At 45.5% G+C, this 19,334-nt stretch overlaps 1 protein-coding gene across 1 annotated transcript in view; it reads right to left on the bottom strand.

Annotated features, from left to right (window-relative positions):
* Positions 1-18,954, bottom strand: part of DNAH12 (dynein axonemal heavy chain 12) — a 152,807-nt gene extending 133,853 nt beyond the window's left edge. Inside the window, exons 1-7 of the mRNA XM_014596590.3 lie at positions 15,773-18,954; positions 10,021-10,111; positions 9,684-9,710; positions 8,520-8,709; positions 4,357-4,432; positions 1,420-1,578; positions 146-341 (exon numbers count right to left, since the gene is read on the bottom strand). Of these exons, the coding sequence (XP_014452076.1) occupies positions 146-341; positions 1,420-1,578; positions 4,357-4,432; positions 8,520-8,709; positions 9,684-9,710; positions 10,021-10,111; positions 15,773-15,942 (909 nt within the window). The 5' untranslated portion in view covers positions 15,943-18,954. The remainder of the gene's footprint in view (positions 1-145; positions 342-1,419; positions 1,579-4,356; positions 4,433-8,519; positions 8,710-9,683; positions 9,711-10,020; positions 10,112-15,772) is intronic.
* Between the last annotated feature and the right edge of the window lie 380 nt (positions 18,955-19,334).

The following is a 19,334-nucleotide window of genomic DNA, read 5'->3' as shown; positions in this document are numbered from 1 at the left end:
CCTTGGGCTTTTCGACTATCTGTACTTAGCCTTAATGTCCAAAATTATTGTTCATATTAAAAAAAAAAGGTTGAGTAATATCTTAGTCTTTTATTTAAATGCTCAAAAATCAACAAAAGGTAGTATTATTAGAAAATATTTTCACCTGATTAGACATAAGTGTAGCCACACAATTATAAAAAGAGTCAGCTTTGTCTGACTTGACACCCTTTAATGCTTCCTTTCTGGTAAAGAGATTGATAACTCTTGGATACCATGTGCTCAGTAACTTTTCTTCTGTTTTTGAGCAGCTTAAAGATACATCATTCTTCAGTGATTCACATTCAACTGGACCTTTCAACCTAGATAAAAGGAAGGACTGGTTTGAAAACTGAAATTCTATGATCTAAAACCAAATAACTAATGGATTCAGTATCTTATTGTAGTTTTCAAATTCCAGACTCTATTCTTTCTTTTCAGGCAAGTAGATTGGAAAGGATATGACCAGTAAAAAGGTGAAAGAGAATAAAACTGGACCTGTCAACATAAAAGACAGGAAAAATAAAAACACCTAAATAATGGAGAGAAAAGGTAAAAATGAAAAATGAGGACATTCTCAGGATTACCATGGGATTCCCCAAAACTATTTGTCTTGCAAGAAAAGCATACAGCAGTTTCTTTGAGTAAGAAAACTAGGACACAACCAGCCAAATCTTGGTCCCACTGATTAATGAAAATTTTCCCTTTGAGTTACCTGACTGGCCATAGGAGAATTAATGGGAAATAATGTAATGGCAAATAAATTATATATCCCTAGCACAAAGCAGGAAAATGATATGAAATGTGTCTCAATATGAGGTTTCCAGATTACAGGACTAAAAGAAGCAACAGTGGATATGTCTATACGTGCAATTAATGCACATGAATAAACTCCAGAGTTTACTGCTCTGGAGTATTTTGCTCCCAGCCGCCACTCCACAGCACATGGAGCCCCACCGAAACAGCCAGCCCAGGGCTATTTCAACATGGCTCCACATGCTGCAAAGTGGCTGGCTGAAGCATAAGGGTGCTCCAGCACAGGGGCTGCCTGGCAGCTGGCCCTGCACTACAGCATTGCCATGGCAAAGGCAGCAGGAGCTGGTAATGGTCCCTTTGTTGCTGAGCACAGCGCCCTGGCACCCACTCCCTCTCCCACTTCTTGCTGGGACCTGTAGTCTCCTGTGGGCTCAGGCCTGTGGCAGGGTGCAGGGACTGAACTATGCTCGCCAGGGTGCTCCAGGCATGAGGCCATAATTATCAGCTACAATGACCAAAAAAACCCCAACAGCCGATAATAAAATGTCTACTTTTATTGGTGCCAATCTGATAGCCAACCGATATATCAGTGCACCCCTATCATACACACAATATTTAGTATGTGAATTCAATAGGAAATTTTACCTGAAACTTGACAAATCCACTACAAGTATTTTGGAAAATGTTGTGTAACCAATATCCAGTAAAATTTTCAGGGTAGGATGAAGAATGTGTAAGTTTGAAATTATTTGATTTTTTGCTTGTATAAAACTCTCATGCCATGGTCTAGAAAAATCCAGGCCTCTAAACAAAGTGAGGAGAACAAAGAAAACAAATATTAAATTAAATCTCATTTTATTTTAGCTCAGTAAAATATCCACTCTATCTAAAAAGTGTGAATAAAAAGACAGAGATCTCTTTATGGACACATATATTTAATCAGACAGGTGTGTTATGTACATATCCCTAGCACAGGGTAACGGAAAGTTAAGCATATATTTGCTAAGTCTTCATCGGATAACACACTCCAGTATCTTTGAAACTATTTCAAATCAACTGTTTTTACTGAAGGTTTCCCACTATCTACTGTAACTTCGTTAGATGTTATCAACTATGAAATATCAGTTCTTATTTAGAGAGCAGATACAGTTACCGGTTAATTCACAAGCAACAAACTTGCTTCAGAATATATACCCTAATTTGGTATTATGTCAACCAGATGTAATATTCCTCGCATTCTGCCCTAGAACTTGACCCTGCACTGATATCCATGGAAACACTGCTGCTGTCTTCAAGGGAGAAGCACGTAGGGTTTTTTTGACCAATGGATATCCAGCGGTCAAAATAACCCACGGAAAAAAAAGCTGAGCAGTGCACGCACGGGCAGCACACACTGCTCAAAAGCAGAGTCAGACCACCCAGAGTTGTGCTGTGGCTGCTGGCCAGGCTCTGCACGGGAGAATTGCTGCTGCTGCAGCCCTGGGAAGCCCCCACAACCCCAGAGAATCATCGATTCAGCCATAGACACAGCTTTAAATATTTTTTCTACTTACCTTGAGGTACCAGGCATGGCTCATGAATGCTGCAATGCTGGGGCGGATGGAGCATCCCACAAGAGTGCGGGGGACCCCCCCACATGCTTGGCGACAAACCTGGAAGTGGACCAGAAGTGCTTGTGACCCACTTCCGGGTCTGCTGCCAAATGCGCTGGGGAGCCCCCACGCTCCTGTAGGACACTCCATGAGCCCCAGCATCGCGGTGTTCACGAGCCGCCTGGCATCTTGTGGTATGTAGAAAAAACATTTAAAGCTGTGTCTATATCTGAACTGTTGAATCTTTCCAAATATATCCGAATCGATTCAGATGGTTCCGATTCGATTTGGAGACATTAAAGGGTCTCCTGATTTGATTCGCATTTGGAGATTTGGCCACCGAATCAGGCTGAATCTCTGGCAAATCAAATCAGGGACCGAAGCTTCTCACAGCCCCACTAGCCAGGGAGCGGCATGTGGAAACGGGGGAGCAGGCAGCCCTGGGCTACCCGCTCCATCTCCGCACACTGTAGAGCTCCTGCACTGGGGCACCCTGTGCCCCAGCCAGCTACCTCCCAGCTGACTGGGGCATAGTGTGGCATGAGACACGGGAGCATGCAGCCCTGGGCTGACTGCTCCTCTGTCTTGAGGCATGCTGAGCCCCAGCCAGCTGCTCTGTACCTCAGTGTACCTCAACACAGGGGCTCCACCTGCCTCGCAGCAGGAGCTCCACAGTAGAGAGCCCACACTGAGGCAGAGAGACAAGGAAGCAGCCAACCCAGGGCTGCCTTCTCCCCTGTCTCGAGGCACACTGCACCCCAGCTAGCCAGGGAGCAGCTGGCTGGGGTGCAAGGTGCCTCAGTGCAGGGACTCCACAGAGCACAGAGGGGGAGCTGGCAGCCCTAGGTGCCTGCTTCCCCATCTCCACATTTATCCTAGCACACACCACTTTGAAATACTTTGTGCCGCTTTTTTCTTGGGTGTTTTTTGCTACCAAGAAATCCAAGTAACAGATTTTGTCCTGGAGCTTTAAATTAGCAATGCTATACACAGTTTAACATGCAACGGGGGCAGTTTTTGGTGCTGCAAAGAGGTTTGCAGCACCACAAACTGCACATACCTGGATTTCTGGATCTGGGCACAGGGTGCATCTACAAGTGCACTTTCCTGCTGAGTAGATTAATTAGCTGTGCATTAAAGTGTCACAGTGTACACGTGTGCCTCTATTACAGTTCAGTAAACTAATTAACTCTACTTTAAGGTAGTATTGTCAGGAACTGGTGACATATAGGGGGTGCACGTGCACCCACCGAAATTGGCAGTACACCCCCTGAGAGAGATCCCCACTGCCCCCCCCTGCCACTGAGCCCACCAGCAGCATCTGTGGGCAGTCGCCAATCGCTGCTGGCCACTGTTGATGCTGCCAGCAGCATCTGAGGGTGGTTGCTGACCGGTGGATGGCACTTGCCACCCCCCAACACTGACACCATTGTGGCTGCCTGCAGGAGCTCCCTGCTCAGCCCGCCCCTGCCACCCACACCACCACGACTGCCTGTGGGAGCTCCGTACTCACCGCCGCTATACCCCTGCCAACGCCTGCGGGCAATCACTGTGCCCCCCCAGCATCTGGGGACATGCGCTGTTCATCTTGTCTGGGACAGAACTGGGTAGAGTACTTTACTGTGCCAAAATGCACATGTAGACAATGACCGGGGGTGTGCATTGCACCTTTTCAACCCAGCCAGCTGGGGACCTGCTCCACCCTAGCTCAAATTGCTGCTGTCCTGGGAGCACATATAGACGCTGCACCCCTGCTCAAACTGCTCCAGAGTTTATTGCGTCACTTTAAATCCATGTGCAGATGCACCAATAATGAAAATCTGTAAAGCACTTAATAATATAATAAGCTACCTATAAAAACAAGCTAGCTGTTATTTCAGGAAGAATATTAAGAGCCTGTTTATCTCACAAATGTATTTCAGTTAGAGTTGAATGCGTGCACTGGTACCTTGAATGAGCACTGGACTATTTACAAACTTAATTTACTCACAGTGGTGATACAGGTAAAGGTTCCTCCTTTTCATCTTCAAGTCCTTTTACATTAGGTTTTATAAGAACACTTCGCACTAGAAGGCATTAATGAGGGAAACATTAAAAGGAAATTAAAACACCTTCCATTTGAAGAAAAGAAAAATGGCTGGTCTTTGCTCTGTCATTCTTTATCAAACACCAAGACTAATATGGTGGCAATTGAACTAAATTGATCAAATCTTCAAATGTGGGTGTGGATGTGTGTGTGTATGGTGGGGTGTGGGAGGATGTATGGAGGATGTGGGGATGTGCGTGTAGGAGGGGTTATGAGAGGGTGTGGTTGTGTGTGTGTCAGAGAAATAGGGTATGTTGGGGGGGTGTATATGTAAGGGGTTGGGGGGGCAAGGTGTGAGTTTGTGCAGTGTGAAGGAGGGTGGAGGGGGTGTGGGGACACCCCCCATGCACTCCTCCCATGGCCAGCAGCAACAGCAGCAGGTGGGGATGCTCGTGGTGCGTGTACCTGGTGTAGGCACTTATGCCCAGTGGCGCATAGCTGTGGCCAGCACTGCATGTGAGAGGCACAGCCCCTGCTAGGACACCTCTATCAGTGGCACTCCCTACCACACATGCTCAGTCCCCTGCTCTCACATACCATGGGAAGAAAGTAAGGGTGGCCAGAATTTGAAATGGGCTTGCAAGGAGTTGGTGCTCTCCCCTATCTTGGGGGTCATTAAGAGAAGGCCTTGGAGGTCTTTAAGAGAAGGCTGGATAGGCATCTGGGTGGGGTCATCTGACCCCAGCACCCTTTCCTGCCCAGGGCAGGGGGTCGGACTCAATGATCTACTGAGCTTCTGACCCCAGCATCTATGAATCTATGAAAGCCCCAAATGTTGGAGCTGGCTGTCTTCCCCACCCCCTGCCTCAGGTCCTGGGACTCTATGGGGAAGTGGCCCAGCAGGGGCTCTGCCCCTTGCCACAATGTGCACCACTGGCCAAAACTGTGCACCACTGGGCACCAGCCCCTGCACTGTGCACAAGTGTCCTGAGCACCCCATCCTGCTGCTGCTGCTGCCACTGCCTACCAGGTCTGTGCACCATGGAGGACTGTGGGAAGGGGTGTCCCCACACCTCCCCCCCAAACTCCCTCACACCCACACCTTGCTGACCTGAGCTCCACACTGCCGCCAACCCCTTGGGTGCAAACTAAGCACTGCTGCCAATCCCAGCTGCATGCTCTGTGCTCCTACCCAGGTGCAGCTCCCTTATAGCCCCCATCCCTGCTCCCGCCCCCACTGCTCCCCTACCTGCTGCCCAGAGCAAGCAGGATTCTGGGGAAGCCAAGCAGGTCCAACTGCAGCAGCAGCAGTGGCAGCAGCCCAACCTGGAAGCTGTGCGCTGGCTGGGCCTGGCCCTCCCACCCACAAGGGTGGGAGCAAGGCACAATTGTATATGTTGGCAGGGGGTGTGTATACATGGGCACCTCATTTCCATCATTGTGGGTGGAAGGGCTGGGCAGGGTACAATTACCTGGTGGGCGCCGCAGGCCAGACAGAAGTGCCTGGAGGGCCGGATCTGGCCTGCACGCTCCATTTTGCCTGCCTCTGGTTTATACAGTGCCTCCTATGAATGAATCTGATCCCTGATCTTGGTCCCACAACAATAGAAATATTTTAAGAATCATTTTCTTCTACTTTCTTCTGTTAATTAATCGTATATTATAAAGACCCATTGTAACACATAGATATGTTCTAGCTGACAAATACCTTTTTCCCTTTTCTTTTTCAAATTATAAAGTGAGGAACTCAAAACTGGGACTTAACTATTTTTCTCATAGACATGTGTCTAACATTTTATATAAGTTTTTTTAAATAGAATTTTAAAATTATATTCTTCCACCTAAATGTTTTACTAATATTAATTTTTTCATACTAACATATTCTGAAAACTGCAAAATGTTTAAGGTAGGTGTTTAACAAGTGGCTAATATTGAAAAATATGGTGGGTGATATTTTTATGGAAAAAGTTGCCAATGTTCATAGTATCCTTGCTATTAATATGCTTTTAATAAATGTATTTAAATGTTTGATTACTTAAGTATGAGTTTTATTCATTTTCTGGTTTTGGATAAAGGAGAAACAAATGGGGAATGAGCCATTTTATTTGATATTAGTTTTCAGCCCAAGCAGTGACTTAAATTTTTTAAACTGCTTCACCAGTGATCTTTGGGAACATATATTTGAAATCTGATCCCTAAGAATTTACTTTTTAGTTCTTATGCAATCACCTCTACATACAGTATGCAAACACAAATCATAACAAAAATACTTTTTGTAGTAAAATTAAAATATGTTATAGTAGTGACTTCTAGTGTATGATTTTGTTTTTTTCTGGTTCTAAGATGGCAACCCCTCCCCCCAAATAGAGCATTTCCAGGGGGCAAGGGGAGAGACTTCCAGTGGCAAAGGGCAGGGGGGTAGAGGGCAGGACTTCTAGTCCCAAGATGGCGACTAGGAGGCAGGGCTCCCCATGTGGCCCTCAAAAGCTCACCAAACCTCGTTAAGCGGACCTCCACCCAAAATAATTGCCCCCACCAGTATACACCTACCAAAAAGACAGTTTCTGTCCCAGAAAGCTTACAAACTAAGTATATTATAGCAGGCAACAGAGAGCAGAAAGAAAGGTAACAGTGAAACAATTAGCATTGGTATAATGAGCAGTGACAGTGTAATAGCTGCCTAATTATGATAAATGACTTTATAGATAGCATAACAGAAGAGAGTTTTATGAGAGATTTGTAGAATAGTAAAGTATTTTTGCTGATTCTTATTAGGAGTATTCTCACACACAAGGGGAAAGATTAAAGCAGTTGCTGGTAATAAAAGCTAATATCCCTGGGAAAGAGGTAAGAAATAATGAGACTATACCATTGGTGGTCAACTGGGGGTACGTGTACTCCTAGGAGTACTTAAAAGGGTCATAGCGGGTATGCAGAACTCCGCATGTATGTGCGCAGCCTCAGCACAGCATGCAGGTGACCAGGAGTGCAACCTGGCCACGTAGAGAGCAGCTGGGTCTGTCTGGTAAGTTTGTTGTGGGGGAAGGGAATAGGGCTGGGGCAGGGGCGAGACATGGGACTGAGCCATGCGGGGTGGGGGGTGATGGCTCCCACCACTACACACACCCCAGTTAAAACAATACAGGAAAGCATGGGGGGCATGTGCCCCTGGATTTGTGCGCGGGGTGGGGCGAGATGGGGCCAGGGCCATGCTGGGCTCTTCCCAGTGGAGGGCTGGGCTAAGCTCTGCTTGGGGTGGACAGCAGCACTGGGAGAGGGGTTGGGAGGAGCTACAGAAAATTCTGGAGTGGCTGCAGCCCCTCCCCCTGTAGCCCCACTCCCGTAGGCCCCCACAGTGAGGCTGGGACTGGGGCTGGAGCAGGTGCTGCCCAGCCAGGGCAGAGCATGAAACAGAACCACAAGAGGCTTGTCCAGGGGTCGTGGGCAGTGGCGGCTCCCATAGATGCATGCACCCTGGGAGGGCTTGGGGGGGTGCATGCCCCAAATCTGCTTGTGGGGTATGGAGGGCTGCGGGTCACTGTGGGCTGGGGCTGGGGCAGCACTGAGCTGGCTGGCACTGGGAGGCAGGTTGGGGGTGCTATGGTGAATTCTGAAGTGGCTGCAGCCTCTCCCGTAGCCCCCTCCCAGTGTCGCCACCACTTGCCCCAAGCACAGCCCAGCCCTTCCCGGAAACAGCCTGGAGCAGCCCCAGCCCCAGCCCCAGCCCGCCCCACCCCATGCACAGATCTGGCAGCAAGCACCCCCCATACCCCACGAGGTGTACGCAGCAGCAGGAGCTGCCAACTCCCGCACCCCCCTGGACAAGCTACTTATGGCTCTGTCCCATCCTCTGCCCCAGCTGGTCAGCGCTTTACCTGCTCCAGGCTCAGCTCCAGCCCCACCCCCTCCCTCATCATAGGAGCCTACAGAAGCAGGGCTATGGAGGGGGGCTACAGCCACTCCAGAATTCACTGTAGCATCCCCCCAACCTATCCCAAAGTTCATGTAATATGACTGAAACTATGACCCATGAAAATGATCTTTTTAGGCAAGAGAATTTTGAATAGAAGATAACATTTATACAATCATACTTCAAATATTAAGATTATGTAATTTGTAGCACTTACCTACACATCTCTTCATGCTCATTTCAAAATCCCTTGTTACCTCACCAAAAAGCTCTTCAACCAGTAACTTTCTGTCCTTGCCTTCTCTGAGGGACTCAGGAACACATTTGAGCATGGACATAAGCCACTGCTGTTGAATAGGAACTACTGGGTTACTGGCCACACACTCCTTCATAAAGAGATAGTTGATCTGAAAGGACAATATTATTATCAATCTAATAATTTGTTCTTGAATGTTGACATTATACTGAATAACAAACTCCTTTTGTGTGTCACTCCTATATTCCATCTGTAGTGCCACAGTATTATCAATCTTTTAAAGTAATATAATGAAGGCTATTCTAAGACACACAAAACCATTTTCACGCCTCTTCTTATTCAGAGATGGTGTATGATACTATTCATGTACTCTGTTCTTTTTACCCCCCTCAATTTCTGCTAACACTTATGGAGCAGATTATTATGACTGATGATCAAACAGGCAAACTCTTCTAAAGCTAATATTAAAGTTGCAGAATCCTAGTGGGGGATACTTCTTCTGGGTAACAGGTTTATTAAAACCCAGAGAAAGGGCTGACTAAAATTCTTAAACATTTTAAATTAGCCTACCTAACAGGAAAAGATACAAACACTTTGATGAAGTGGGTATGACCCTCTCCCTTTAGCTAATTAGGGCATATATTGGGACATCAATTTGGACATTAGGGCAGAATGACTCATCAAGATAAATTTTTATTCCAGAGACAAGGCGTATCATTTCCTGGATTTGCACTTCTGCACACATACACAGTTTTCTTCTTAAAATCAGATGCACAACCCTCCCTGATTCCTAAACCTTTCCTCCTGCACCCCTCCAAGAGGCTAGAATGTGATTCATAGCTTCAGTCCAAAAACCAATAATAGGAATCCTGCCATTAATTTAAGTGTAATTTGGATCAGGTCTTATACAAAAGATATGACATGCAGTACTTTCCTTCTACTAGACATGGAAATGATAACTCCCGTTTCACTTCTTGATCCACCTCTCCCACAAGGTACACGCTAAAAGTTGAACTAATTTATTAGCTACTAATTTCTCATATACATAATTTCTGTATTATTTCTGCATAAAAATCATACAGTAGCTGTCTTAAGAAAAGTAAAACACCAGACGATTTAACTCACTCTTCGCTTTTTTTGTTCACTATTCATCTGTGAAAAGAGAAAGACAACAAAAAACAGGTAATATGTTAAATTAAGACTGTAAGAACAAAAGTCAAAACAGAAACTTAATTCTTTATTTTTAAACTTTGCAAATATTATTGTGTAAAAGCTGTATCCTGAAAATATATATGCATAAATATATTGACTTAAATGAGACAGCTCAACTGGACAGAGTTAAATAAGATAGGGCTCTAATTATCTACATTTGCAAGCCTGAAACCGAGGATGCACAATTAAAGGAATTGAAGATGTTACATAATCAAAGTGAGAATGCACCTGAAAGGAATTCAAAACTCACAGTGGAAGGCAATTCTGGCTCTGGAGGTGTAGGAACTCTCTGATATAGTTCTTCCGTGGTTGCTTGATAGTCTTTTAAAGCTCGATCCATTCTGAAGTATATTATAAAAATGCAGTTATTTTATAAAGCTGCAAATTTCTCTTTCAGGTGTACAAACTAAATATTTCAACCCTACAGAGTGAGATTTTCCCAATTACTTTCTCTCTTCCTCTACAGTGAGGTACCCAGGTCTCAGTCGTAATTGAAATATTATTTAAAGGGAAATGTGGCAAGTTAAAGACCAGACTCACTACTATAAATAATGTTCACTGGATCCTGAATTAATCTATCTCTATAATTATATTTTTCAAATGTGATTAGCAGCAGCTACATCAGGAAAAGGTTCTCCTTTTCTCCATGCATAAATTGAAAAAAGTTACATAACTTAAATAGCTAAATGTCCAGTAGAAGACTCTTCATGACTGGTACTGATTTATCCTGTTCATCTTACACATCAAAACATCTCACCCATTCTAATTAACATACATATCATGTACACTGGCAAATAAAATGTACCTAGACTGCTCCAGACTCATCTCTCAGCACAATTCAGGCTACAGGCCCACAGGTGGCAGTAAGGCCGTCACTAATAATGCAGATACATAATCACAATTCCTAATCCTTCAAAAGGCTCAGAGGCAGTCAAAGGGAGGTGCATCAGGACATGTGCTCCTATTGACTCCACTAGAAAGCCCTCTGACAGATAGAGGCACCAATACAGTTGTTTTTCTTTCCAAGAAGTGAATCCTTCCTTCATTTAATTTATCCACTCAGAAGAATAAAAACTGTACCTGCTATACCTATAGAGGTGAACCTGGCACAGTGGGAACATGATCATTTCAGGTGCCTTATACCCAATATTTTTAATTTTAAAATATTTAATTTGACACATACAAGCTTTACCCACCAAAATTTCCAAGCACATGCAGAATACCATAAAATCCACATAATGTAACAGGAACCATTTAAAAATCATAATTTATCTGAAAATAATTTACCTATTATTTTTATACATGAATCCCCAAATGATTTAAAACTAACAGAGATTAAGGGAAAATCTAATTATTTTCTATTGTTTTAGTTTCATTTTTATGTAAGTGACAGCTTTTGACCATTTCTTCTCTAATGAATGAAGAAGAACAAAATCATTTCACAAAGGAAGAAACTAATTAGGAAAAAAAACTAGCAGAGGGGCTTAGGGAGAGATGTGATATATTAAATTGTTTTTATCTTGTTCTTTAAAGCTAAAGCTAGATTTCAAGGTGATAGGGTCCCTTTAACCAAATCAAAGGTTCTCTGTCTTGGTATGAAATTTCTATCTAGAAAGAATGAAATTAATAGAATTTTGAATCTATTCACACTATTTGCATATTGTGCACCAACATTTAGGCACTATTCTCCAGTGACAGCATTGATACAGTGTTATAAAAATATTTTGTAACATAATTGCAAACAATATTACTTAGTCTATTAAATATATCAAGGACTATAACTTACCTTACTTTAAAAAAAGCTCATTTAGTACTCAAATAGCTTAAAATAATATTCCAAGAGAGGTGTCTCAGCCCATCAGAAAGTTCTTTTATTTTATAACAAATTAGCAATGTGACAGACAGCTTTTCACGCATTCTAAATGGCCTCACTGTACTCATTTGAAATATTACTGGAGGATCAGGATTTGGTTTCTAATATTAAGAACTAAAAAAGATGGTAATTAATTTTTAAAGTTTGCATTACCATGGACTGTAAGATATGAAGGGCAACAAATGTCTCTTATTCTGTTTGTAGTGTCTGTCTATATGCCTTTGAAGAACTTAAATTTACAATTGCTATTAAAAAATACCATTACCTCTCTCTTGCTTACCACTAATTCAGTTCTTTTTTGTGATAAACCCCTTTTACAGTCTGACCTCATACCAATTATCAAAAATCAGGTGGGCTCTGAACAAATGCAAGGATTCTCCAAAACTATAAAAGCTAGGCTTTAATTTATCCTTTCAGGAATTTAAAGGTTGCCCAGGAAAACAGAAGGGGTAATACCAGAATTTCATAAATACACGGTAAAAAGAAAAATGGTTTATACTATGGACCTAGAAGTATGCAGCACAGCTCTTAAAATGAAGAGGTTTGCACTACAATTATGCACATATACAACATACTTCTATATACAACATTAATGTGCTTTGATTTCTAAACCATCAGAACAGCTCCCCTAGAACAATGCAAATTACCAGGCCAAAGATCCACCAGGTGAGAGCTGGGGAAAAACTGTTCTCGGACTATGGAATATTTTTTTCCAAAGATTAGCTGAATCTAGACTTGGCCCATCCATGGGAAAGGCAGAAAAAAGTCTTTCCATGTAATAAGCAGCCCCTTCTTTCCTCCCCCTCCCCCACTCCTCCTTTTGTGCATTTGTTTTTCCTTCTAAGTATTGTCAGAGACCTAGCACACTCATTGCAAGGGTGTGGCAAGGCTCAGAGCAAGCCAGAAAGCTGAAAAGACTTTCTGTAGGAGAATCCTACAAACTACATCTACATATTGACTGAGCTAAGTGTCACTAAAAAAACCAAAAAAACTAAAATATCTACTTCAAAGACTGTAAATATATCCTGGTGCTAACCTAACCCATTTACTGTCCCCCAGTAGCCTTTGCTTCTCAGTATTTCACACTGCATTTTTATATATTTCTCACAGTTCATTTTTATATTTCATCTGGCTCATCTCTACCATGGCATTTTGTATTTAATAGTTAATACTTGTAAACCCTTAAGGAATGTACTCCCTGTAGAATGAAGTTACACCATTGTTAAAAACTGCATTGAAATTGTTAAAATTGTGAAATTGTTAAAAACTGCATTGAAATTGTTATTGTAAAGTGCTAAAATCTGCTATACTGGGCTGGTCCCTTGAGTGAATGCGAGTATGTATGATGATCAGTAGGTAATTAAATGACAAAGCAAGAACCTCTGGCTGTTAATTGACAATAGCCTAGCCAGAGGAACTTACCATTACAAAACTCTACTCTACAAGCCATTTTAGGCTAATCAAGCCAAGGAGCTGGTTCCCGGAACTGAGCACCCACCCTATTGACTATTCCTGAAACCCATGGAAATACAGCCATTGAGTCAATCAAGTCAAGGGTGGACTCCCCAAACTGCACGTACTGGCAGGCAGAAACCCCTGTGACTGACAGCTGTCATGCACTACTCGAGACCCAAATGGGACAGTGACCTCCAGATTGGGCAGCCAAGATGATGCTGGGGGATCACACAAGTCTGCCAAAAAGGGATAAAAGTCAGTGAAGCATGACCCTCAGTGGCACCCTCCCATCCAGCACCTGACTTAACGAGACAGAAGGACAAGCAGGTGAACCCCTTCTGGAGAAGACATTGCCTTGAAGGAAGCCCAGCATTGATAGCAGACTCCAGGGCCTCAGATAGGTAGATATACTGACACCAGTGCTGTCACAATCACTACATTATACACTATATTACATGGGCACGTCCACACATGCAAGCACGTGCGCTTGCAGCAGCTCAAATAGAAGCGGTGCAAATCTGAGCGGGGGCTTCTTGCCTCAGCGCATGTGCTCGGACATGCACTTTGTTGTGGAGCAAATTGTGCCACTTGGGGCAAAATAACCCTGCCTGGCTGCTCCCGGATCTGCAGCTAGGGGGAGCTAGAGCCCGGGGCCAGAACCTGTGCTGTCCCCAGCAGTATAAAAAGCTGCCCTGTCCTGGCCCCATCCATACAAAAAGCTGCCCTGGCAAGCAGCTCAGAGCTACTCGCTCTCCGGAACTTCTGGTACTCGGCCACTTGGTACCTGGGGACATTATCCCTTGTGCCAGCTGGACTGCTGCAGCAGCATCCCAAATCCATTTTTAATAATACCCCAAAATCCATGTTTTTCCACATTTAACACAATTGGGGGGACTGTGGGTGTGGGAGACCTTGTGGGGAGGCTGCTCTGGAGGGGTGGGTCCCCTGGCCCCCACAGGGTGCAGCCCCCCTACACAACACACGGAATGCGCCCATCCCCCCCAACAGGGCCCCAGCTCCCCCCTGGAGGCCTATAGCCCCAATCCCCCAGAAGGCCCCAGCCTCCCTGCCCAGGGTCGCAGCTCCCTCTGGAGGGCCAGTCCCCCTGCCTAGGGTCCCAGCTCTCCCTGGAGGGCCCCAGCCTCCCTGCCTAGGGTCCTAGGCACCCTGGAGGGTCCCAGGCCCCCTGCCCAGGGCCCATAACTTACCTTTAGCAGCAGCAGCAGCAGCTGGAGTGGGGTGCTCTGAGTCATGGCAGCAAAATCCGGCACGGCATGCAGAGACCGTGCACCGGGCCCAGCCAGGTCCTGCTGGCCCTGGGGACCATCTGCTGCGTGGTTGGGCCAGGCCCTTGCTGACAGGACCCAACACGGCACATGGAGACCACATGCTGAGCTCACCCAGGTCCAGGGACCTCTCTACTGCCGGGCCGGGCCCTTGGTGGCAGGACCTGCCGCCCTTGGGGCCCCTCTACCGCCTGGCCAGGCTGGGCCCTTGGTGGCAGGACCTGGCGTGGCACACAGGGACCATGTGCCGAGCCCAGCCAGGTCCTGCCACCCCCAGGGCCCCTCTGCTGCCCGGCGGGGCCGGGCTGGGCCCAGGGCAGCAGTACCTGGTGCAGTGCACAGGGACCGTGCACTGCACCTGCCGGGTCCTGCCAATCTTGGGGTTGCTCCTGCTGCCCTGGGCCCAGCCTGGTTGGGCAGCAGAGGAGCCCTGAAGGTGGTAGGACCCTGCTGGGCAGGGATTGGGAGGCTGGTGGGGAAGGGCCAGGCAGAGCAGGGATCGGGGAGGCTGGGGGAACAGGCGGGGCTGGCGGGGATCCCCCCCCATGGTCCCCTCCCCCAGCCCCCCCGACCCCTTACTCACCATCACCGGAGCCCTGATGCTGAACACGTGGCCTGGCTGGCCGCATGTTTCAGCACCAGGGTGAGGGGCCAACCGTGGAGATGCTCTGGCAGCCAGAGCATCTCCCTGGAGGACACAGCCTTTGATTGCCTCAGGGCACGGTCCGGGACTGTGCCCTGCCCCACTTTTTTTTGTTTTGGTTTTTTTAGACCCCTAGTTATCCAGGGGTCTAATTTTCTCCCCGCGCTGCAAACCTGCAGCGCAGGGAACATTTTTTTTGTTCCCACACGTGCCTCTTGCCCCGCCTCAAAAGGGTTTGAGGTGGAGCAAGAGGCACATGCGCGCTCATCTGGACACGCCCCATGAGCTTAAATTACATGGGTTTGAATGAGTGAGTGCACGTGTGTGTGTGTGTGTGTGTGTTAAGGTGACCAGTATCCCCCATACCTCAAAGTTAGCATTTATGATTATATTGGTAACGTCACATCCCGACCAATAAACTAGAATTGATGATGATCCTGAGAGTTGGTCCTTTGCAGCCAACATCCACCATAAGTGCTACTTAAATCTAAACACTTCCTTTATTCCCAAGCCTACGCCAGCAGAGTTATGACCCTGTAAAGAAAAAAAAAGATCAAGAAATTTCACCATCTTTGCTATACAATTTTGTATGGATGATGCTTAAATACTATAGTGAGCATTGCACTGGGTAGCAATGCAGAACGCTAGACAGAAACCCTTAAAACCTCTCAGCTATATCAGAGTAAACTGATGTTTTAATTTCAAGCTTGAATACCACTTATTTATTGAACTGAATGTAACTCACACTATCTGATGAAGCATCTTTTGCTGTTCCTTGAATCTTCGGTGTTTCAATAGCTTATTGTGTGTTGGTGAGACATCAGCTGTGATTGCTGTAGGAAAGACGATCGGTGGCAACCGCACGCTCCAACTCTCTTTTTCAGTAGGTGCTGTTGATCTGTTTGAAAGCTCCATCTAAAACCATAATAAAACAAGATACTAAAATACATCTTCCCAAAAACAGATAGAACAGATCACAAACTAAATTGTACTTGCAGCAGAATGTGTTACTTGCAATAATTTCCATAATCCAAGCACCAGAGCATTCACGTTTCTGTAACAGAGAAGTCTATATTTTCTAAAAAAAGAAAAGTCTATATTTAAACTTCAAAGTACACTGAGATAATTAGGGCGCTCTTCTTTCATTGGCACATACAAAAGCAAGTAACTAGATCTGGTATGTGTGGCTCTGAATGCTGTAAGATGAACTTTACTTATGTTGTTCTTTTTGTTTTGGTAGATCTGCATGGCTAGGGACAGACATTCAAAAAGCCTGAGCCAGAATTGATTCAATCTTTGGAGGTTAGTCTAACCTGCAAAGCTTGAGCCAATTCTGAGGTGGATAGACATTCCCTTTTCATTCTAAAAATGCAGACACATGCCTGCAGTGGCTCAGGCTAAAAGCCGAAGGTGGGGACAACGGGGGTGCTACAACAGCCATCCCTTCCCTTCCACAATGCTGAGCTGAGGAGGGCATGGCCAGGCCCCAGCAGGATGCTCTGATTAGGGAGGGGTTCCCTGCCACTGTCTATTGAGCACTTAGTTACACAGCAGGGAGTTACACAGGGAGTTATCAGCCCATCAGACAAAAACAAAGCCTCTCTCATTAGTTCAACCTCTTATTAAACAACTTTTTCCAAGCAAGGAATGAAGGGACATTACCAGCTACCTGTTGATTAGCTTAAAAAAGACCTAAGCGGACACTGTTCTGTCTGCCTTTGTCCTGCCTCCCACAGCACGTACCGTAGCCAGCATGTGGTATGCTAGCTAATGCTGAGAGGTGTCTGTGTAAGGCAGAGGCGAAGGGAGGAACTCCTGCTTGAACAGGGAGTGGTGAGGGGGACGGCGGGAGCAGGAGGAAGCCAGGCAGATCCCAATGTACCTGCAGTCTCTGTCAGAGCTGCAGCCAGGGAGCAGAGGGGTGGGGCCAGTGCTGCCAGGCTGGAATAGAGAGCAGAGCCCTGCCAAGGGTTGCAAAGCATCTGGAATGCTGGAGGACTCTGATTTAACTTAAACCAGCAAGGGGTCTGGGACAGACATTGCATAAACTGGTTTGACCCAAATCAGTTAAGTCTGATACTACATTCAACCAGGTTTATCACAAACCAGTTTCAGGCATTTTCAGACTGGTTTATGTGCACTGAACATCTGTTCTGTTACAGCTTAAAACCAGTTTCTGAACACTGAAACCAGTTTGTGTGTAATGTCTGTCCCTAGCCTATGTGAAAACTGGGTTGCAGACAAGTTTCCAGATCACTACTGCTGGTAAATATGGTAAAGTTTCCCTTCAGGATTATGCTAACCTTCCTATCTTTTGGCTTTTGCTGGAGGTGAAGGCTTTTCATTCAGTTGTCTTGCATTCCAGCCTCTCAATTATAACTCTGCCTTTACTTAATGGACTAGCAAATTGCCCATCAAGAAAGATGGGCGGCTGGGGGAGGGATTTGGAGCAGGAGGGGATGGGGGTAAGCTTACTAACCCTAACTGTAACCCTAACCCCCACACCCCCGTGCCACCACCGCTTCCCAAGAGCGGGGGAGGGGAGGGGGAAGCTTGCCCCACCATCCCCCTCTGCTGGTAGCCTATGCTGCCGCCACCTCCAAGAAGCAGCCAACTCCCCTCCATCCCTGCAGTCACAGTGGCATTCCAATGTCTCCGGGGAGCAAGTCTATAGGTGGGGGTGAGGTTAGCACCTCGCCCCGCCCACTCTCTCCGCTCCGTCCCATCTGTCATGGCAACGCTCTGCTGCCACCTCCAGGAAGTAGGACCAGGGGAAGCGGGTGAGCGCCTTGCCCCTGACTCCATCCCTGCCAGTGCTCCACCACCTTCAGGGATCAGGGTCAGGAGGGGGGGTGAGACCAGAGGCGCTGGCCTTGCTCCCGCCATTCCGCCCCTTCTGTCCTGCAGTCATGGCAGTGCTCCGCCACACCGCCGCCTGTCCATGACGTTCTTGGAGCACTCTAATTAGTTGTTTCAGTAACTGATTAGAGTGCTCCAAGTGTGTTATGGACAGACAGACTGTCTGACTAAGCCCTTTATTATATTAGCATTGTCAACATTTTTTCCTAGACATACAGTCAGGCAGTAGGCTAAGAAACTGATGATCACTCTCTCTGCACTTTGATTAGCCAAAGATTGGTGCATTAACTCCCACAAACTCCTTCCCCATATCCTTACCAAAGGGAGAGGGTACACAAGCCAGGGAAGGGTGGAATTGATCCACAGTACCAAGGAATGGAATCTGTACAATGACCTTGTGAAATTCTTCCTCTTGTGAAAACAAGAAGTCAGTGAGTGGAAAACTACAAGGCAGTATCAAAGAACTCAAGGGAAAATTAAAGATGATACAAATGTGGAGACTTAGTAAAGAGAGAAAAAAATAAATCAGGGAGGAAGAGTAATGGAGAAGTATTTCTACCTAAAAAGCCTGTAAGGGACAAATACACTACTATCTGCTTCCTGAAGATGTATGTATAAAGTGAAAAATACCACATTCTCTTTTAAATTGTAAATATGTAAATTTGATCTTAGGCTTTTCAATGGGTTAATGGAGACAGTCTGATCTCCAAATATAGGTCTTTGTCCATGCTGCTTTGTTTTGAATTTAGCTTGTGCCCCGTTATAGCTACAATAAGCAAAATAAGATCCCTAGCCAGTCCTTTAATGGAACAGAATGCAGATAAGCACACTAGGAAAAACAGAGACAGTCCAGAAATATGTTCCAAGCAGTTTAGCCAGTGTGTGTGTGTGTGTGTGCGCGCACGCACGCACGCACACGCACGCACATGCACACGTGTGTGTACTGCCTCCATTCTAAAATTACCAATAATAAATAGTCTTGCTATATTATGGGCCTAGTTTTCATAAATTGAAGTCAGAGAGCTGTGCACATGTTGTGCACTTATATTTGTGTGCAAACTGAACATCTGAATACCCCTTTGGGCATGGAAAAATTATAAGAGTGAGACAAGCCCCCCTCCCCCCCCCCCTTTTTTTTTTTTTAAAAGAGAAGGTATAATTACATTAATGTCAGTTTTTCTTTTGAAGAATCCAAAAGCTCCCTGGCCCTGCAATGGAATCTTTTATATACCAACCACAACAATGAATCATATTTTATGCTTGCTGCTTGTGGTATATAGCGATTGGTAGTATTCCTACACCTCCCTGGAATACTACTCAGTTACTACACGTGCTGTACCGCTGTTAACACATCATAAAAATATTATGTTTACATTTCATCTTTGAAATATATTGAATTAGCAGATTCTAATATAGTGAATGGAACATCCCTTTCATACCTCCTCTGG

The sequence above is a fragment of the Alligator mississippiensis genome, chromosome 12, assembly GCF_030867095.1.
Source record: "Alligator mississippiensis isolate rAllMis1 chromosome 12, rAllMis1, whole genome shotgun sequence".
Taxonomy (NCBI): Eukaryota; Metazoa; Chordata; order Crocodylia; family Alligatoridae; genus Alligator; species Alligator mississippiensis.
Note: the sequence above shows the minus strand (reverse complement) of the source record. Positions and strands in the feature narration are given on the sequence as shown.